This window comes from Protopterus annectens, chromosome 9.part0 (genome assembly GCF_019279795.1).
Source record: "Protopterus annectens isolate FY-2018-M chromosome 9.part0, PAN1.0, whole genome shotgun sequence".
Taxonomy (NCBI): Eukaryota; Metazoa; Chordata; order Ceratodontiformes; family Protopteridae; genus Protopterus; species Protopterus annectens.
In genome coordinates, this window is record NC_056743.1 from 127,656,016 (window position 1) to 127,677,526 (window position 21,511).

The 21,511-nt window shown below is 39.9% G+C and overlaps 1 protein-coding gene across 2 annotated transcripts in view; it reads left to right on the top strand.

Annotated features, from left to right (window-relative positions):
- The window catches only part of PDHX (pyruvate dehydrogenase complex component X), a 1,629,376-nt gene that overhangs the window by 1,571,655 nt on the left and 36,210 nt on the right, over window positions 1-21,511 (top strand). For both annotated transcript variants that reach the window (XM_044082641.1, XM_044082640.1), the window contains one exon: window positions 120-184. In XM_044082641.1, coding sequence (XP_043938576.1) covers window positions 120-184 — 65 coding nt within the window. The remainder of the gene's footprint in view (window positions 1-119; window positions 185-21,511) is intronic.

A 21,511-nucleotide genomic window follows, 5' to 3' on the forward strand; every position in this document is an offset into this window, starting at 1 on the left:
CTGAAGTGTCAGTCAGTCAGTCAGGTATAGAAGCTTTTACCAATAGATAATACTTTCATCTAGTTGTCGAGCATTCTGTTTTACCTTCCAGAATGACAGACTCTGTTTTTCTCCCCCAGGAGCTGGCAAAAAAATCAAGAGATGGAAAGCTGTTACCTCAAGAATACCAAGGAGGCTCCTTTACGTAAAGTTTTTTTTTACTACCTTGATTCCTTATTTTGATTGCAGTCAGCAAGACCTGGGTGTTTCTGCTAGAAATCACTCATTATGTAAAATACACAGTGAGAACTTATTGTTTTCATTTTCAGTTTGTTTGTTTTATTTTTAGACTTCTAGCCAACTCTGAAGTGTAGGCCAAACCACAGTAGAAGTTGCTATGATACCACAGTACAGTACAGTAAATAACTACAAATATTCACATTCACAGGCTGAAAAAAGGCTCATGTGTGTTTTGTATGAGAATATGCTGCGGAGTAGTATTTCATCTTGTTCTTAGAACCATGTCATTTATCTGTCATATGAATGTTCTGGATATATTATAGAAACCATTATATTCATACTGAGATGTGGTATGTGGCATCAGTGTACTGATGTTAGCCCCGCATCAGAATCTCCTCTCCATTTTGCTTCATCAATGTCTTACACAATCTCATAAAATAGTGCTTCTGTTAAAATAACAGCAGCAGAGCACAGTATACACACTTCAATCAAAGTTACATCACACAAAAATGATGGCAAAAATCCCAGGGACTTTTTGTTGAAGTTATTTATTTCTCTTATGTTGTGCTTTCTTTAGTCTCAGCAGTGATGTAAATGGGGTTTTCTGCATTTGTATAAACAAAGAAAAATATATTCACCCTCCTTTGCATCATACTTTTAAATCCATTGAGAATCTTGCTTGTTTGTAGGACTGTGTATACTAAACTGAGTTTTAGTAGAAAATATTAGCATAAAAGTCATTGCACTTTTCATTTTCCTATTATATTTATTTTAGTTGTTTATTGACATTTGTTTACCAGGAAAGTCTGACTGGGTAATCGATTTTCAACAGAGGCTGAGGAAGAAAAGATTCAATATATTATATGAAAGCAGCTAGAAAAATGTAGCAAAAATAAACAATTGAAATAAATTGTCAATTTACAAGTACAATTAATGTAACATAGTTGTAAATAGTGGTATTCTTATGGTATAATACAATACAGAGCAAACAAAGAAATAGCAAGATTGCAGCCACAAAGCATTCTATAGCTATGTCAAGAATCTCAATGGCAACACCCAGATCTGCTCTGAGTTACACCACAACGGCATGAAAATTAAATTACAGAACCAACTGATATTGCCAACATCCTGGCAGATGGGTTCAGTGCTAAATTTACCCCCCTCTCACCCCCTAAAGGGCCCATATCTATACAGGAAGAATGCAGCGTTCCTGTAATCACAACTATGCAGGTAAAAGCTTCACTCTCTGAAACCAAAAACACAGCATCCACGGGACCGGACAACATCCCAGGCTGTGTTTTACAAGAACTTCAGAATGAACTGGCTCCCCACCTAAGCACCATGTTTAATCATAGTCTCACGTCAGTCTTTGTGCCCACTGAATGGCGCACAGCAACAGTTATCCCACTCCACAAAGGGGGAGCCACCACTGATCCTGGGAACCATCGCCCTATTAGCCTGACGAGCCTGGTCTGCAAGGCCATGGAACTCATAAACAAAGACATTGGTAACCTCCAAACTCTGGACCCCACCCAGTTCGGGTTTGTGAAAGGGAGATCATGCCTTCTGAACCTGATCGACTTCTTTGAGGCAAACACCAAAGCCTTAGACGAGGGTAAGGTGGTTCACACAGCCTATCTTGACCTTGCCAAGGCTTTCGACACCATCCCCCATTCTGGAGTTATAGCTAAACTCACTAAACTAGGTATAAATCCCTACGTCACAAGATGGGTTGCCAACTGGCTCACTGACAGAACCCACACTGTAAAAGTTGCAGACTCCAAATCTGACTTCAAACCAGTGACAAGTGGAGTACCACATGGTTCGGTCCTGGGACCTCTCCTGTTTGGTATCTACTTCTCTGAAGTACAGACTAACACAGAAGACCTTTGGCTAACAAAGTTCACAGATGACTGCAAACTAGGAGCTATAGTTGAGTCCCCAAATGATGTGGACATCCTACAGAAAGGCCTCACTGAGACAGATGCCTGGTATCAGAGACATGGCCTCAAGCTCACTGCCAAAAAGTGCATTATCGTCCCCTTTGCTAAAAACTCTGTACCCATGAACTACCACATAAACGGCCGTCTGCTTAACACCGAATGTGTGATAAGAGACCTTGGAACCCAGGTGGTCAGTAGTCTCTCCTTTGATAATCACATGGCCACAGTAGTCAGGGAATCCTTCTATGTGGCAACCTCATCACAAAAGGGTTTTCATCCAGGAAAAAAGAGGTCATTGTTCCCCTCTACTCGGCACTCATTAGACCCATTATAGAATACAATGCCCATTTTGGAATGTACCTCACAAGACATCTGCAGTAGCAAATAAAATGTTTTCCATTGACCATCGAAGTATTAATACTATTTTAAAGAAAAACTGGCAGCTATTCTGGAGTCATCCTGGTATTTTAGACCAGGTGGGAGATATGCCACAAATAGTGTTTAGGAAAGGTTCAAGCATCAAGCAGTTACTTGAGAGGGTAAATGTTTTTGAAAGTAGCAGCACTATTATTGGGACTAAAAAGTGTGGCTGTTGTTCTCAGTGTTATTTGGTCATGAATTGTGACCAGATTAAGTTGAACCACACAACCATAAAACCTAACAGGAAATTTTCTTGCAACTCCAAAGGGGTTGTTTATGCTGCCCTGTGTCAGTACTGTATATGTTCTATATTGGGAAAACTAAAAGAAAGTTAAGGGACAGAATTTATGAGCATTATAGGGACATAAAAATGGTAACAAAAATAAAGCCTTGTATAAGTATATAGAAAAATACTCAACACATGATTTTTTATTTGCTGTTATTGAAGGGGTCAGAATAGATCCTAGAGGGGGTCCCTGGGAAGACTATTTAGAATTCAGGGAATTATGCTGGCAAATTAAGTTGAACGCCTGCTGTGCCCCCCAGGTCTTAATGACAACATCAGTATAAGCAGCCTGTTAAAGCTGCATTCTTATATAGTTTTTATTAGTTCTTATATGTTTGAGCCGTATATTATGGCTTGTGTTTGTTGAAATATTATTATAACATTTCTGTCATTTTTTAGGTAACAGTGCATGTTAGGTAGTCCAATCTCACCTTCATTTTTACATATGGGTTTGGAGCCGATCTTCAGCTCTGACTCGGCCGATTTTCAAGTTTGAAGACTTCTGGTTGGCTCATGGCTAAGCAGGTATCCCATGGTGCACCAGTGCAATCCCCAGATCTCGTTTGCCACTTTGACGAGTTTGGATGTGCTTCTCTTGGCTCTGGCTAAGTTTTTACAAATTTTCATTATTCTAGTATCTTTTGCATAGTTATTGAATATATTTATTATAGGACTTTAACTTTATTGTCTTGTGGTTGTTGTGTGACCTTATTAGTGGTATCCTGTGTACCAGTAGTTAGGCGCAATTGCTCTTTACCTAAACCTAAACCATTAGTTTTGGCGGTTTCGCCTTTTTTCCTGTTATTTACTGTTAGGATTTACCTAAATTGCCTTGTGGCCTTGTGTGACTAGTATAGTAATCTCCTGTATTTCAGTAGTTAGACGCATTTGCGTTTTTTCTTGTCTAGAGAATTAGTTTGACGAGTTCACCGTTTTAATCAATAGGGGCTATTGATTATTTCCTGTCAAGTGATTATTGTTGACTGGTGATCTTTAGCGGGGATCCGCTAAAGTCTTTTTTCATATAGTTGTGAATTTGCTACCCTTGAGTGTGTGTGTGTGTGTGTGTGTGTGTGTGTGTGTGTGTGTGTGTGCGTGCGTGCGTGCGTGCGTGTGTGTGTGTGTGTGTGTGTGTGTGTGTGTGTGTGTGTGTGTGGTGCCTTCTTGGTCTGTTTGAATTAGAAGACCCAATTCTTCACAGGGCTAGGCCCGTTTAACTTAGAGGACCTTGTCCTCGTGTTGCTTCCACTGTATTTTATTTAAAATATTCTCATGTGTGACTGAATCTGTCTAGTGTTTAGTGAAAACTCTAGTTTCTATATTACACCAGGCTAGGCCCGTTTAACTTAGAGGGCCTAGTCCTCGTGTAATTCATCTGCAGGGCTAGGCCCATTTTAATTAGAGGACCTAGTCCTCAGTCTTTTTCTTTCTCCTTTTCTTTCCTGATTGCTTGTGGGTTGCAATGTCTAAGGATAGCAAGGAGCACAAACCCTCTGGGTTTAAAAAATGTATGAAGTGTTCCCAGAAAATGTCTCTGACCGATGGCCACAGTAGCTGTGTCTACAGTTTGGGAACCATCCATTTGCAAGAATCATGTTTCTTCTGTCATGCTTTCTCTCCTAGGGTGTTGCAGGAGAGAAAGAACAAACTGATACTCAGGGGTCTTTTGAAGCCAACCTTCGAGGAAGCTTTGTCTGGTTCTTCACCTTCTTCGTCTAAGTCTTCGAAGTCAAGATCTGACTCAAAATCCAAACGTTCAAAAATATCTTCTCCGGCACCGGCTAGTGTTTCGGAGCCACCTGCCAAATTAATAAAACTTGCCTCCTCAACTCCTCAGCCTTCTGAGCCGAAGGAGAGCACTGTGGTTTTGGAGTCGGTCACAGATACTTTGGTGCCACCTGCTGAATCCTTGCAAGTAGTTAACTCTGCTTCTCAGAGCCAGTCTGTAGAGTCCCTCTTTGATGGTCAAATCTCCAGTGCCTGCTAGGTCGAGATCCCCAACCTTATCTTCCAGGATTTCCAGGAGTCTTTCGGAAGAAGATGTGGAGAGGGTAGTACTGAGACTCCTCAAGTCATCTGCCCTGCCTAAATTTTTGTTGGCTCCAACCCATTTGGCTCCGGAGCCACTCAAACCAGTCTTGTCTCCATCCGTGATTCCTCCTCCGAGCCATGTTGGTTTTTTGGAGCCGGAGTGCTTGTTAACAACGGAGGACCCCTCAGTTCTGGCTCCCCTTGCTGTTGCATTGGAGCCGAGTTCTGCTCCGACATGTTCGGCTCCATCCGTCGTGTCTAGCGACCGAAGCTCTTCTGTCGGCACCAAGGGGGAGGTTTTGAATCGATCTTCATCGGTTCTGAGCCTTCCTCTTGGTGCGTCCGCCAGGGTGAGCTCAGACCCTGCATCTATCTCGGAGCCGATGGTTCTGTCTCCGGCACTGTCCTTTGTCTCTTCGGAGTGGGGACGGTCTTTGGAGCCGGAGACATCTGCTTTTGAGGTGATGAGCAGTGTGCTGTCACAATCTACAGCCCCTGCCAGTGGTACAAGCACTCTTCCCCCCAGGGCTCCCACTTCGGTCTCAGTCCCTACTCTGTCCGGAGACAGCAGAGACCCACAGCCTCAGGAGCCACTGGCTGGTGGCCTCCACTCTTCCAGGGCTTCCCTCAGAAGGTCCTTTTGAGGAGCCCCCGCGGAAGAGAGTATGCAAGAGGAAGCATATTGACTCCCAGGATGAGTCTCTGACATCGGACACTGACCTCGATGAGTCGGAGGGGTCCCCTAAGTCATCCTCTGATGATGTCTCTTTTGTGGACATTCTAGAGATCCTTAAACAGAGGTGCGACTGGCCCACTGTCAACCCTTCTGATGAGGAGTCAGTGTACCTGAAGGCTTTCGGATCTCAACCCACTGCCTCTTGGGTGTCTCCACCTTTTGACGAGCTAATGGATCTGGTTAGTCGGAAGGTGTGGGATACTCCCGATGCCATGGAGCCAGTACCTAGAAGACCAAATAAGTTCCTGTCTGCCCCTCCTGGAAAATAATTCTTATCTAAGGGCCTTCCCGTAGATGCCATGGTGGTGGCGGCAGCCACGAAGAAGGAGTTGGCGGAGACTTCTTCCTCTGTACATCTGCCAAACAAGGAGTCTCGACAGATAGACAGATTTGTGAAGCAGGTATTTAGTTCAGCAGCCTTTACACTTTGATCCCTGAACTATCTTACACATTTCACGAGGTTGCAGAGGGATCTCCTCAAGGAGTTAGGAGATTCCATACAGGGTGCTTGTCCTGATGGAGTCCCGGACAGGATCTCTGCTCAGTTGTCCACCCTAAATTTCGTAGTTAACTCCTCCATGCGGCTCATATCTCATGCGGCTGATGGAGCAAGCAGAGCAACGGATTCAGGAGTTGCCCTTAGGCGCCACTCCTGGATGTGCTTGTGTAATTTTGGGGAGCCGTTTAAGTCCACTTTCACCAACGCCCCATTTGATGGTTCCTTCTTGTTTGGTTCCAAGGTGAAAGATACACTCACTCAGTGTGAACAGGAAGGAAAGACTCTCTCTGCCATGGGAGTCCGTTTTACTGTCCCCTGTCGACCACACCCCAGAGGTCAAAGGGGAAGTAAGATGTGGTTCAAAAAGTCCCAGAGGGCCTTTCCAGACACACAGAGTGAATCCTCCTTCAGAGGCAGAGGAGGAGGAAATGTTAGACATCGCCCTAGAGGCAGAGGCAGTCTACAATATCAGCAAGGCCGTGGTTCCTTTCGAGGGTGGCCTTATCAGCGCCCCAATTGTGGGGCCCAACTCTGTTTCTCTGGGGCCAGTCTGGGGTCGCATCTCCTTGTATCCAGAAGCCTGGATAAATATAACCCAAGACAAGTGGGTACAAAGAGTTGTTACCAGAGGCTATGTCATACCCTTTTCCCTTCCACCGTTTGTTCCCACGAAGTTCCCAGATGTTCCACCCAATCACAGGGATCAGGCAACTGTGGAGATCAACAAGTTGCTCTCAAAAAGAGTCATCCAGACCATGCCAGCATACCAGATAGGATCCGGAACTTACTCCAGATTATTTTTAGTCCCAAAACGAACTGGAGACTGGAGGCCAATATTGGACCTCAGCAGATTAAACAAATCCATGAAAAAGGACAATTTTCAGATGGTAACACTGCAGTCGATACTCCTGTTGTTAGGGAAAGACTATTGGTTGTGCTCTCTAGATCTCCAAGACGCCTACTACCATATAAAAATGGACACGGCATCAAGGAGGTAGCTGCACTTTCAGCTGGGAGCCAGCCATTATCAGTTTTGTGCTCTGCCCTTTGGTCTCACTACAGCCCTCATGGTGTTCACCAAATGCATGGCAATAGTGACAGCTCACCTGAGACATCAAGGATTCCAGGTGTTTACGTATTTGGACGACTGGCTCCTGACCGCCCCCACCAGGCATCTACTTCTCCAAAACAGGGACATCACCATTCAGCTTTGTGCTCAACTAGGGATCTCCATAAATTGGGAAAAATCTGCATTACTGCCCTCACAATCTGTGATTTTTATAGGCACAGAGGTAGACACAGTGGATATGACAGTTCGTCTTCCCACCAAAAGAGCACAAAACCTCATCTCACAAGTTCAGCGACTTCTCCCACATCGAAAGGTCAAAGCAAAGTGGATTCTTCAACTTCTTGGAATGATGGCCTCAACCATTCTCTTAATACCTCTAGTCAGGTTACATATGAGAATCCTTCAATGGCTCCTGTTCTCCCAGTGGTCGTTCCAATATCTACCGCTGAATCACTCTATTCTGCTGACAGAATCATGCAAAAAGGACCTTCGTTGGTGGATAGTCCCCAACAGTTTGTTCACGGGAGCTCTCTTTGTGCCTGCCCAACCCGTTGCCACTGTGACCATGGATGCCTCCCAGGTCGGGTGGGGGGGCATTATCTGGGCAGGATGGTCCACGGCACATGGCAAGAACAGGAGGCTCATCTGCATAACAATGTTCTGGAGATGAGAGCGGTGCTTCTGGCGTTGCAGGCACTACAGGACATTCTTCCTCCAGGGATGATTGCGATACAATCGGACAATATGTCGGTTGTGTGGTATATCAACAAACAGGGCGGTACCAGATCTTATCCACTCTGTTGAGAGGCCATGCAAGCTTGGGAATGGGTGATTTCTTCCCAGCGCTTTCTGGTGGCAATGCACATTCCGGGGACAACCAACGTGATAGCCGACAAGCTGAGCCAGGCAATCCCTGCTGCCCCATGAGTAGTCTCTGAAATGGGAAATAGTGGAACAGATTTTCCTAAAATGGGGACAACCTTGCTACGACATTTTTGCCAGTCCAGTCAATGCCAAGTGCAGCAGTTATTTTTCCCTAATTCCCCCTCCGGGGGAAGCACCCAGAGACACGATTGGCCCACGGGACTTCTCTATGCCTTCCCTCCATTCCCTCTTATCCCCAAAGTGATACAGAAAGCCAACCAGCTGGGAAGCAAGTTGATCCTCATTGTTCCTTTCTGGCCTCGTCAGGTCTGGTTTCCCTTCCTCGAGCCTCTTCCCCTGGACGATCCTTGGATCTTGGACCCAGTTCCAGATCTATTGACCCACATGTCGGGTTCAATACACCCCACTCTCCACACCCTCAAATTGACAGCTTGGCTGATCCAGTTCCATCTTTAGTCAGGCTTCATGATGTGTCATCATCAGTGTCCCATATTCTTTTATCCTCACACAAACCATCAACCAGAAGACTGTATGACAGTAAGTGGAAAAGGTTTTCTATTTGGGCACAGAAAATGAAAGTGGATCCTTACACCACTCCCGTTCCCATAATTCTGGAATTCCTTTCGGAGCTTTTTCAACAGGCATCTGCCGCAGCCACCATCAAAGTACAATTGGCGGCTATTTCACATTTTTATTTGGGATCTCCAAATGTTAACCTTATGTCGCATAAGTTATGTAAAACCTTCTTGAGAGGAGTCACCTTGCTGAGACCACCTTTACAGGAACCTGTGGCTTCTTGGGACTTAAATTTTGTGTTGTGCAAACTAACATCCCCTCCTTTTGCACCATCTCATTCAGCTTCCTTAAAGTACTTGTCTTGGAAGACTGTGTTTTTGGTAGCTATTACATCAGCCAGACGTGTTTCTGAGCTACATGCCCTGTCTATTAAACCACCTTATTTAGTTTTTCATAAAGACAGGGTTTCCTTATGTACCAATCCTTCGTTTGTTCCCAAAGTTTGTTCTTCAGCCACATTGAACCAGTCCATTGAACTCCCAGTCTTCATTCCCAATCATAGCAATGCAGCGGAATACCGTTTTCACCAGTTGGATGTTCACAGACAGCTGCATTTCTATTTGCAACGGACCAAAGAATTTCGGAAGTCAGACCAGTTGTTTGTTTCCTTTTCTGATTCCAGATTGGGTTTGCCAGTTTCTAAGGTGATATTGTCTAACTGGATTTCGAGTTGCATAGCTTTCATCTACAGCTCGGAGGGCAGACCCTTACCCCACAGGATAAAGGCTCACCCTACCAGGTCTCTGTCTACCTCCACAGCCTTCCAAGCCAGGGTACCAATTGATCATATCTGTGCAGCAGCTACGTGGGCTACTCCTCACACCTTTATTACTCATTATAAGTTGGATTTGGCGTCTAGGGTAGAGCATCCTTTGGCTCCACAGTGCTCAGGATTATTTTCCAATGAGCCACCCAAGAATAAGGTGCTAGGGACGCTGTCCCATATGTAAAAATGAAGGTGAGATTGGACTACCTAACATAAAGAAGTTATGTACTCACCATAACGTTCCATGTTGGTAGTCCATCTCACCCTTCATTTTTACCAACCCTCCCTCCTGCCCCCATCCTGGAAGATCTGGAGGTAATATTATAAATTTATTGGTTGGCGACCCTTTAGTATTGGCTTGTTGGTTAAGGGTTTCTTTCTATCTCTTTCTGTCGCTAATGAGCAGCAAACAAGATCTAGGCATTGCAATGGTGCACCATGGGATACCTGCTTAGCCATGAGCCAACCAGAAGCCTACAAGCTTGAAAATTGGCCGAGTCGGAGCCGAGGATCGGCTCCGAACCCATATGTAAAAATAAAGGGTGAGATGGACTACCAACATGGAACGTTATGGTGAGTACGTAACTTCTTTTTTTTTTTGCTGTTTTACTTTAAAATTTGTCCATGAATTCAAATGTGATGTGTTATAAATAGAAAATCTGTTCATAATTAATGTTATAAGAAGTTTCCTTGGCTTACTATGTCATGTGTTCTCACAGGTTTTAGTATACTTAACAAAAGAGTATTAAGTTTTGTTGTATTCTGATGAAGTCTTTGGTTACAACCTGACGAAAACGCTGAATAAAAAGTTTTTGATTATCATGGTGGAGTTCTTGTGACACTGTGTTCCAGGCTTGTTCTTCCTTTATCACCCCCAACCTACAGAGAAAAACTAACTGTAACAGTTATTGTTTCTTAAGAAAAAATGGTATTAATAGTTGAAATCACTTACTTTTGACAAGTCATGTGTACATATTTGGCATTCTAATGCCAGCTGTCACAAGACAATAAATTATCTTAACAACAGAACCATTCAAAATTCAAAAAAACAACCTCCATCCTTTACAGACAAATTTCACAAGGTAACCTCCACAGAAGCATACCTCTCAACCTGGAAACATCAAAAATCTGGACAAAGGCTCATGAAAAATAGGTACAAATCTGTATAGTTATTAACATAAAATTTGCATACATAATTATGTAACCCCGCTCACTGTATTGAAATTGTGGGATATCAACTTTCAAAAGCAAACTGAAGAACAGACAACCAAAATATGGCCCCAGACCCAAAACCTGTAGTGGTAACCATTTTTTAAATGTGTAGCAATGATATTCACTGGGAAGGGAGAAGATGATGAACCTTAAGATTTTGTTTTTGGTGAATTGCAGTATGTGGGTTTTATGTTAAAAGTAGGGCATTTAATGGTAGGCAGTATTCTAATCTTAGCAAAAGAATATTATAGTTTGCTAGGTCCTCTAAAAGTCATTCTCCATGGCCTACTGATCAGTGGCATAACCCTTTGAGTTTGCCACCCCCCCCCTCACAAAATCATGGTCGAATGGGGCCTCCCTATAAACAGCCCCCCTCCCTGCAGCCATTCCAGTGTCCCATTACTTGGCTATTTCACCCCTTTACCATAAACACTGTAATGTGCATACTGCTTTACGTCTGCAATGATTCGGATTTCATTTAAAAGTTTTATTTTACATTTTACAGCACAAACACTAATAGATACCTGTTAAACAAAGCAATGCAGTCTCACAATGAAAATAGACTTAGCATTAAAACTTCTCTGCCCTTGAAACTCACATTCATTGAAACAGCACTGAAACCCACATTCAAAGAAAATGCATCAGACCAGTGGCAGATAAAGATTACCTTTGGTTTGTTTTCAAATCATAGGTCCCTTGCACACGAAACATACATGTGTTCTTTGATACACCTTCCTGATTGTATTAAATTATATTCCTTGTATGACTGTACAGTTGTTAAAGGCCATTTAAAATTTATTGTTTTGAATATTTTTCTAGTAAACAATGAAACAAAATGCATGAAACAATAATAACAAAACTGCCCAATTCAGAACATTTCCATCATAAAAGTCTACTCAAACTTCTGCAATCCACCAGTATCAGTAAATATGCAAAATCTCTACAGAAGTAAATGTCATCTAAATAATTCCACATTAAAGAGATCTGTAACTAATGAAGAGGTTGCTGCTAGCAAACAACTTTATATTTCATTGTTTCATCTACAAATAAAGTGCCTGTTGCCCTTGAGAAATAAATTGCCTATGTTACATTAAAAAATAATAAGCTAGTAATATTGCAGTAGGGAATAGATAGCAAACTGATAACAGGTTCGTTACTAGTTATCGCCACCAAAGAGGACATTCTCAGGACTGATGCATCCACCCCCTTTAAAAGTACAACATGGTACAGTATCAGCAATGCATCTACATACTGTGGGATTAGAACCCACACCCTTCTGCATCAAAAGCAAGTATTCTACCTGTTATGCTACTAGCAGTGCAAGCAGACTTGCCATAAGCAGCACTAAACTTATCTTTCCCTGAAGCTCTCAGCTCCTTCTAAAATCCACTCAACACTCAAGTGTATCTCTCAACTTTGCAGCACAAGAAATCTGGAAAAAGCCAAAATTTATTGGGGGGGGGGGGCAAAAGCCCAAAAACCAGGGAGAAATTTTAATCATTGCTTGTATAATCTTGGAAAGTTGCTAGAATAATATGTTGTGTAACCACCATGCATGAAAGATAGGAAGGCTGAAACTTAAATGGCTATCATTTAGTGAATTCAGTTCACACCTTACCTCTTATCACAAAAAGCCTGGACATAGCCATTAATGGGGAATACAGCCTCAAAAATAGGGACAAATTTAAAATATTGATCTTATAAACTTAGAAAATTGCGAGAATACAAGGTTTTGTGTTGTCATGTATTTTTCTGAAGAATATGAGTTCTGAAATTCAAATGCCTGTCATTATTTAGTGAATACGCTTTTATGAGGAACAGAACAAAAATACGAGGCAACAATCTGGACAGTTTTCACAAGTGGGGGTAGGTAGAGAATTCAGGCTCTTGCTACTAGTCCCCAAGGTGTAGGGTTGTAGCCACCAGGTATATTTAACTGGGTCATTTCACACACACACACAGACACACACACACACACACACACACACACACACACACACACACACACACACACCCCCCTACCTCTTACCTGGCTTGCAGCTGACATGGCCATAGAGTATTCCTACTTGAAAATAAATGCTCCCGGCTCGAGTACAGTTCATCCATGGTTACGGTCGCAAAAAGAACCGCTAATTCTTGTATTTGAAATTGCTCACAGGCATGCTACATACAGTGAATTCCGACAGGCTGTTCATGGAGCTGACGTCGTAGTGCACGCCTCTGCACATTATGACGTCAGCCAGAAGAAACAAAAAAACAAGCCAAGAAATTCTGAAATTAAGCGGTGCTACTCGAAAATCGTGGCATCCCAATTTTTGAACCTCAAAATTGGTAAAAAACGAGATTCTCGATAAGGTTGAGAGGTATGCACAGAAGTACATACATACATACATACATACAAACATTTCAAACATAGGCAGTAATGCCCTTCTGACCTGCTAATATACCAAAACAGTTGTTCCCATTGTAAATGTCCAGGCTGTTTTTAAAAATATTTAAACTAGAGCATGCTTTAATGTAATTGCCAGTCTGTCTCAGATAATCAATTAGCCCAATTCTCATTCCTCTTTAATCTTCTGCATAGGTTGTCTGATGATTCTCTACTACTTTTTAATAACCCCAAACGTTCCTAGAGGTAGTTGCCTCTAAATGCCCTATATACCTCAATAAAGGCGTCCACTTTTAAATGTCGAAATGCCGAAATCTCGACTTTTAAAAGAACGTACCCAAAACATTGAGATTTCGGAATCTCAGCATTTAAAAGTGAAAAAAAAACAAAACAAAAATAAACTAAAACAAACTGTTTGCAGGGGGCAAGCCCCCCCCTGCACCCCCCACACCCCCCCTACTTAAATATATCAACTCAGTGATGACAACTGTAAATGCAACAGGAGCATTACCGTTCTCTTCACTGTAGTGCATATATTTATTGGTATATTTAAGTAGGGGGGTGTGGGAGGTGCAGTGCTTGCCCCCCTGCAAACACTTTATTTCAAGTCTCTGCCCCCCCCCCCTTTTAAATGTCGAGATTCCAAAATCTCAATGTTTTGGGTACATTCTTTTAAAAGTTGAGATTTCGGCATTTTGAAATTTAAAAGTGGACCCCAGTAAAGTCACCTCCTAAATATGTAAATGAGACACTGTATAGGTTCAGATATTTTAGTCTTTCATAATAAATTACATTTTCACATCCTTGGATGTCCTTGGTATATTTCTGCTGTACTCTTTCCAGTTTATGCATGCTTATTTTTGTATAAAGTTAACTTACAGTTATCACTCTGTCAGCAGGACTTCCTGAAGGCTGGGGTCTTAGAGTCTTATTGTTGATAAAATGTATTGACTTCCTATCTCCATTGTAAAGAATTTTTTTATATTCTGATTACCTGATCTTCTTTAGAAATTGTCTGTCACTCTTTAGCAGATATTTCCATGCAGATGTTGTTTAATAAGATTTGTATATATATATATATATATATATATATATATATATATATATATATATATATATATATATATATATATATATATATATATATATATTAATGTTTCATCAGCTATTCCTGCAAAATACACTAGAAAGTTCAGTGATTTACAGTAGAGATGTTCCAGAGTGGCATATCAAGAGGACATATAAATATGACTGTTAATCCAGGGTTAAATGTCACACCTAATCTGAGCCCACAATTTAGAGCTGCAATGAATAAAGGAACTAGGCTAAAGATGGTACAGGTTCTCATTTGATAGCTGTGTACAGGCATTTATTCCACTATCAGCAAACATGCATTTCCTTCTCAATAGGGCTCTGATTTGTCCTAGATTTATTTTATTTTATTACTTATTTAGTGCTTGTTAACCTTACAGGTAGACCAGTACAAACTAATCGTAAGTTGTGACATGGTCCACAAAGGAAGTGGACTTTAGAAAAAACAGGTAAAGGAATTAATATAATCTATGAATACGTTCATATATGAATAATAGGCTAACTGCCCTGAAGGGCCATTGTGAATCTATCCAATAATTTAAGGTTAGAATCAAACCCTGTACTTTGTGGCTATAAGGTGAAGACTTTAACCATTATGCCAAACCCACCCCCTATAAAACACTGTTCTACACAGCACACACTGAACATACAATTAGATAATGGGCATTTTATTCAGTGCACAGTACTTCAAATAGAGCATTGCTAAATCCCTAATGTGAAAAGCCTGAATGCAGAAAAAAAAATAAGCTCAAAAAGCCAAATGTAGAAAACCTGGCAGCATATATGGCTGAAGCATGCTACAATTTTATATAGAAAAAATACTGATTTTGTTTTGTGAAATCCCTCCTAGCCCAAAAACTAAAGGGCTATGCCTGCACCAAAGCCAAATTACTTAATACATGGTTAAGGAGGCACGACTATCTGAGAATTCCATGTATCACTGTTTGGAAAGAGCTAACTATGGGAGGTGAATTGTTCTGCATTGATAAATTGCACATCAGCAGAAAATGTAAATATCTTCTTTTAAAGAAAATTAAAACTTAATAATTTTAAATTTTTAGAGGACTGTCAGAGAGAAGACAAAAGCTATCCATACTAGAAACATCTGACAATAAAGTGGAAGTAACATTTTAATTTGCAAATAAGTTGAGTTAAAATTTCTAATTCCTCATAATAAATGTAAGATTATTGCTAGTAATGAAACTTGAGACTGGGGCTCATAGGTAAAGCATAGGCTAGCTGCCCTTGTGGGCCATTTTAAGTCTAGCCAGATTCCTTTTTTGTGCTCCATTAACCAATCCCATTTGGTTAGAGATTGGCCTTACCCATCCCATTGTCAATAACTATGTAGTATCCCTTATGAGAATAACTCGGATCATACCATATATAATTAATAAAGCATTTAGGAGCTGCCTGTACCTGTTAGTATAAACCTAATTAATTATAATATATTATTAATAAATTAGAGGTTTCCTCCCACATCCGAAAGACATGCTCTGGGTGGTTTGGACACTCTTAATTGGCCGTAGGTGTGTGTGTGTGCATGTGTGTACCTTCTGTGGAAGGTTGGGTGCTGGGCTGGCAATTTCACACTGTAAAACTCCACTGTCGATCATTCTGCAGACTGTTGTTTCACTGTGGCGACCCCTAACCGGGATAAGCCGAAAGGAGATGATGATCAGTAAATTAGTATAGCTTAGTATAAAGCTGGGTGACTTAGTTTTTGAAGGATTTAAACTTTACTACAACTACACACAAAACAAAATGAATCATTAAGTTCTCATGCAGAAAAAAACAAAACTAGAAAAATCAGGAGATTGTTAAGTGTAATCATCATCTGTATACACCCTTGGGAGAATGTAGGGTTGTGGTGGCCTATAGTAGTCTAAACCTTATTACCCCTGAACATGTAGTGTTTCTAGAACATCTGGATATCATAGTGGATGCCATACCTATAATTGCTGACTTTAATTACCCTAATACAAACTAGAACATTGGGGACTATAAGAGTCACTAAGAGACATGTTCTCTAATTGTTAACTCACATCATTTGACAGAATTGGTACAGGATCCAACACATGGTAGTAATTCCTTGGGCTTAGTACTGGTAAACAGTGAAAAAAGGATTAATTAATAAAGTGAATACACATCTCCTGCATACATCTGATCAGTATTCTATTCATGTTAATGTAATACAATGGAAAGTAAATAACAGAAATAATATTTTATGAGGTGAGTAAGCTCAGTGGTATGGGTTTGGTTCATAACCTAGAGTCAATTTCTTGAAATGACAAGACCAAGCTCAGTAAAGCTTACAAACGTTGAAAATAATCTACAGAATACATATAGGGTGCATTTAGCTAGAGTCACAACACTTAAAACAAACTATGAGATAACAGATAAACTTAGTGGGACAGCAAAATGAGGAAGTTGTTCAATAAAAAGTATATAATCCACAAGCAGTATTGGAATTCAGATTATAAGAAAAAAACTAAGCGGTACTACAAGAGAATTTAAGAAAGCTTTCTTAGATAAAAAGTAAATTTCTAAGAAAATTGGCCTTGGCACCAGATAATAATAGTGTTTTATACCTAAGTCAGTTCTCAGAAAAACATTGTATAATTTAGGTCCATTTATCTTGAATGGTGTTCCTTTTGAGATTCCTTATGAGATTGCTAACATTTGTAGCAGTTATTTTACAAATACTCACAAGGCTAATGGCACATTAACCAAATATCTTTTACAGTTACAGTTAAAAGACTGTTTTTGTATCCTGGAAGAGGATGTTAGAAATCCTTAAAAAAGTCAAGAGGACATGTTCCATGGGAACCAATGTAATTTCTGGACAACTGATTTTGTATGGTATCAGACACATTCGGTCATTCCTTAACAATAATGTTTAATCACTTACTGATAAGAGGACTTGTCCCAGAAGAATTGACCAAGGCCTCTGTGGTACCAGTTTATAAGGGTGACAACAGACACAGTTTCTGCACCATTAACCTGACATTGATGATTCGCAAGTGTTTTGAACACTGTCTCTTATTACAGTTAATTAGAAGTAACAAATATGGGTTTTATGTTGATACGATCCAACTTGAGTTTATTAGAGGGCATTCAGCCTTGATATATCAAGTTAATATTTATGACAGGATGCCTAGCTTACTAGATCTAGGTACTGACTGTGTTTTTGTGTATGTATATGTGTTGAATGCTACTTAAAGAAAATCACTGATCCTTATTGAAATGTTGAAACTCGAAACGCCAAGTGCTGACAAGCTGAAAAAAATAGAAAACACAGGAGAAGCTTGAATCTTGAAAATCACTCTTCTCCTTTAGACTTCTTTTTGCAGAGGGGGCAAGCCCCTACCCCCACCCTGAATTTATATATACCAACTCCAAGATCACCATACCTTGGAGAAAATGAAATATTCTGAGAAATGGAATCTCAGACTTAGTATATGTAAGTCTGTTCTTTCGGCCATTTAGTCTCTGTATTTCAGGGATCACTCTAATGACGTTTCAACTGGTTTATCATAAACCACCACATCGTAAGATGGAATGATAGATGGTTAAAAAACAAGTAACATTAAATTGTAATAAGTGGTGTTGGGTCACGTCAGAAGGCCATGAAAGTACGTGTACGACAGGGCTCAGTGATGAGTCCTATACTCTTTAATCTTGTATTCTGTGATTTTTCCCATGTCGGCTGAGTTCTGGCTGTTCAAGTATGCAGATGATTGCAAAACTGAAGTGAAAATACAAGATCTGATAGATTTAAATACTTTAAATGTTTGTTTAGATCAAACAAAAATTTACTTGAAAGTCAAGGGACTGAACTTCAAAACAAACAAACATAAAATTGTTTTATTTGGAACAACAGTGGACTTAACTTCTCATATCCTAAACTAACTGTTGTCTGTGAATATATAAGTGATTTAGGAACCTCTGTTGGTAAAAAATTGAATTTTAATCATTATATAATAGATATTAGACAAAAGACAGTGAGAAAGTCTTTGGTTAACATTAAGAACAATAACGTCAAGGAATAAAGACACAATGGCTGTTCTTTGTTCAAGTCAATGGTAAGACCTGCTTGAGATAATTTGGTCTTTTGTAGTATGACCTTGACCAAAGTGGGTTTATTATAAAGTGTACAGTGGTGGTTCACTAAAAAGATAATTGGCTATAAACATTGAGATTATTTTCCGGTTCACTAAAAAGATAAGTGGCTATAAAGATTGGGATTATTTTCCGAGACTGAAGAAACTAAACTTGTGCAGTATAATTTACAGATGCTTAAGAGGCAAGCTCTGTATTGCATTTAGGGCTGTGGGTAACACTGAATATAAAAGAAATATAAATCCATTATTTAAACTAGTATTAAAACAAAAGAAGAGAAAAGAACCATTCATTTTGCAAACTATTGTGTGAAATTTGGAATGTGGATGCCTTAACTTTTGAGAATCATATTAACAAATGCATATCTGATTTGAAGTATGTAACTGGATTAAAGGAAGCTGCACTGCTTGAGGGTTTTTGACCTAAATGCAATATAATTTACAACTTGTAAACTTATGTAAGTCTGCAAAACATACTGAAGCATGAAATGTCAGCAACATCAGTCTGTTAACTTGCAATACTATGACACTTAACGATACTATGACACAACAGTATGCGGTTGTAATCTCCATTAACCTCCCTACACTTGGTCAGGTGTAAACCTGACATGGTTTAAGCTCATCGAGGATGCTTCTCTGAACTGGAACTCATCAGTCACTGTGTTCGGTTAGAAATCACTACCAGTGCAATTTGTATTGGTTTGCCAGCAATGATTACAAGTTTTTGAGATTTTCAGTCTGTAAGAATGTGCAATCCTAGAGTTAGTATGCATAAATAAAAGGGATTTGGCAGGCATACTTCAAGATGGAAGGTGCAGGGGCTTTTGCCTCCTGCAGATATCTTAATGAAGCTTCTTCAAATGGTTTGTTTTGTCTGACTGAAGCTACAGCCTATGTGGACTTTTCCAAGTGCAGTTTATATAGAGGGTTGATCTAAGCATCCAGATGGTTGCACAAATTGTACAGAACACTGCCAACAAAGGCATTGAAAATGTCAATGTAGACTATGCATGCCATTCAGAGAACATCTCAAATCAAAAGTACTGTGGGGGTGTGTGGGACAAAATGAAACACTTCAAAGAAAGAGCAGCTACCGTGAAACCAAAATGAAAGTGAGCTAATGCACAGAACAGAAGCAACAAAAGCTGTGTACCTCAGATTATAGGAAAAAGTCAGTACACAGATGTTATCACAGAAAATGTACTGAATATAAGTGCTAAAATGCACCAGGAACTGCCAAATAAGCAGTGAGACATAGAACACAGAAAAAAGAAAACTTATACAAGCATCTTACATTACAGAAATTGATGAATACTCGCTGTGTCAACAACTCCAGTTGAGAAATGGAAAACTGAAGACTGAAAATGGGCACAAAGAAACAGTCACAGTAGTAGATGCAAGTGCAACAGCAACTATTGATGGCACCTTTATCCCCTTTAAGTGCTGAGCATTTTCAGAAGGGCTGTCCTGAGAATATCATTTGCTTTTGGCTATTTTTCTCATTAATTGATAACCCTATGTCTCCAAATTGATTCATTATCTATACACAAAACTGTCAGGGAATGTTAATGGCATCGCTATCTGTAAAGCATGCTTGAACTAGGCTGCTAACACCAAAGAAGATAAAGCAGCAGTTTTATCTTGAATTTTAATTAAAAGAGTAATTTGTAATGTTACTTACACTATCTGTTCTCCTGACATCTCATTGCGAACAAATTGAAAAAATAACATCCACAGTAATGTATTTCTACTTGTTAATACAGGGCACTCCACCCCATGTCCATTTCCATGAAAAGTGGGGTTAGGGGTTGGCATAATGGATAAGGAGTTTATATCAGTGATACAAGATACTGGATTTGATTCTCACGTTTGTTATCTGTCTGTTATTATCTAGGTATGTAATAGTCAACATACTGGTTTGCCTAGTATTTACCTATGAGGGTTGGGAATTAGCATAATAGTTAAGTTGTTTCCATCACAGACACAAGGCAAAGGGTTTGATTCTCACTTTTAAGGGAAACTGACTAGGCTAAAAATGACCCACAACAGCAACTAGTCTAGTACTTACTTATGAGCATTTTGTTACCACTGCCTGCAGATCTATTGTTCTTCCAGAAAAAGTAAAAGAACGCCAAGTCACAGTAATGAATATCAGCTTAGAAGTTTCAGTCCCCAACGTTCACCACCACCACACATTGCCACAGCAATTATTACTTTAAAGTGAGTATTTTTATTTATTTTATTTTACTTTCCTTTTGTTTACCAGGTTTGTCTGACTGAGTTTAGTCAAAAAGCCCGTTTTGAGATATTCAGCAGTATACATGAACAAACATTAAATAATATACATTAATAATTACACATACATTCTAAACCATAATTATAAAGTCTTTATATCTACAATGGCTAAAGTAATAGCAAAGATTATGGCAAAATTGATATACATGGATCACTGTGGTTTTGTGGAGGGGAGGCAGGCATTTGACAATATTAATAGAACAGTTATGGTCCAGAGGGAAGCAGACTGTAAGAAAATACCACTGTTGTTGATGGGCCTTGATGTAGAGAAAACATTTGACAGAGTAAGGTCTGATTTTATGAGTAGGACAATCAAAGCTTTTTATTCCTTTATAAAATTATAAGGTCGATTAGGAGGAAATATGAGGGATCAGAGGTGAAAATTAAGTGGGGACATCCTGTGTGATGCATTCTGTTTGAGAAGAGGAACCAGGCAGGGGTGTCCTCTTTCCATTTGTTATTTGTATTATATTTAGACCCATTGACAAAGAAAATAAGGGACTCAGAAATTCAAGGATATAATTGGTATGGTAATCAAGAAAAGTTATTTTTATTGGCAAATGATAATATTTTGTATGTGATAAAATCAGAAAAGGACATTTCACTGTTGTGGAACATTCTGACAGTTTCAAGTCTTTTCGGGATACAAAATTAATGAAGATGAAACAAAGGCAATGGCTGTAAACTATGTACCCTCACACAAATTGGATCAGCAATACCCATACTTATTGGGACTTGATAAAATAAAGTAGGAGTATATGTTAAAAAGAATTCTGTTATGGCAGCAAAGGATAAGTAGGAAGGGACTAAACAAAAGATAATATAAAAAACTGGGAAATTGGAAGCTCTGTTTCATGGATATGGATAACAAGGTACAAGCAATGAACATTTTGTTAGTCAAGTAGGAGTATATGTTAAAAAGAATTTTGTTATGGCAGCAAAGGATATGTGGGAAGGGACTAAACAAAAGAT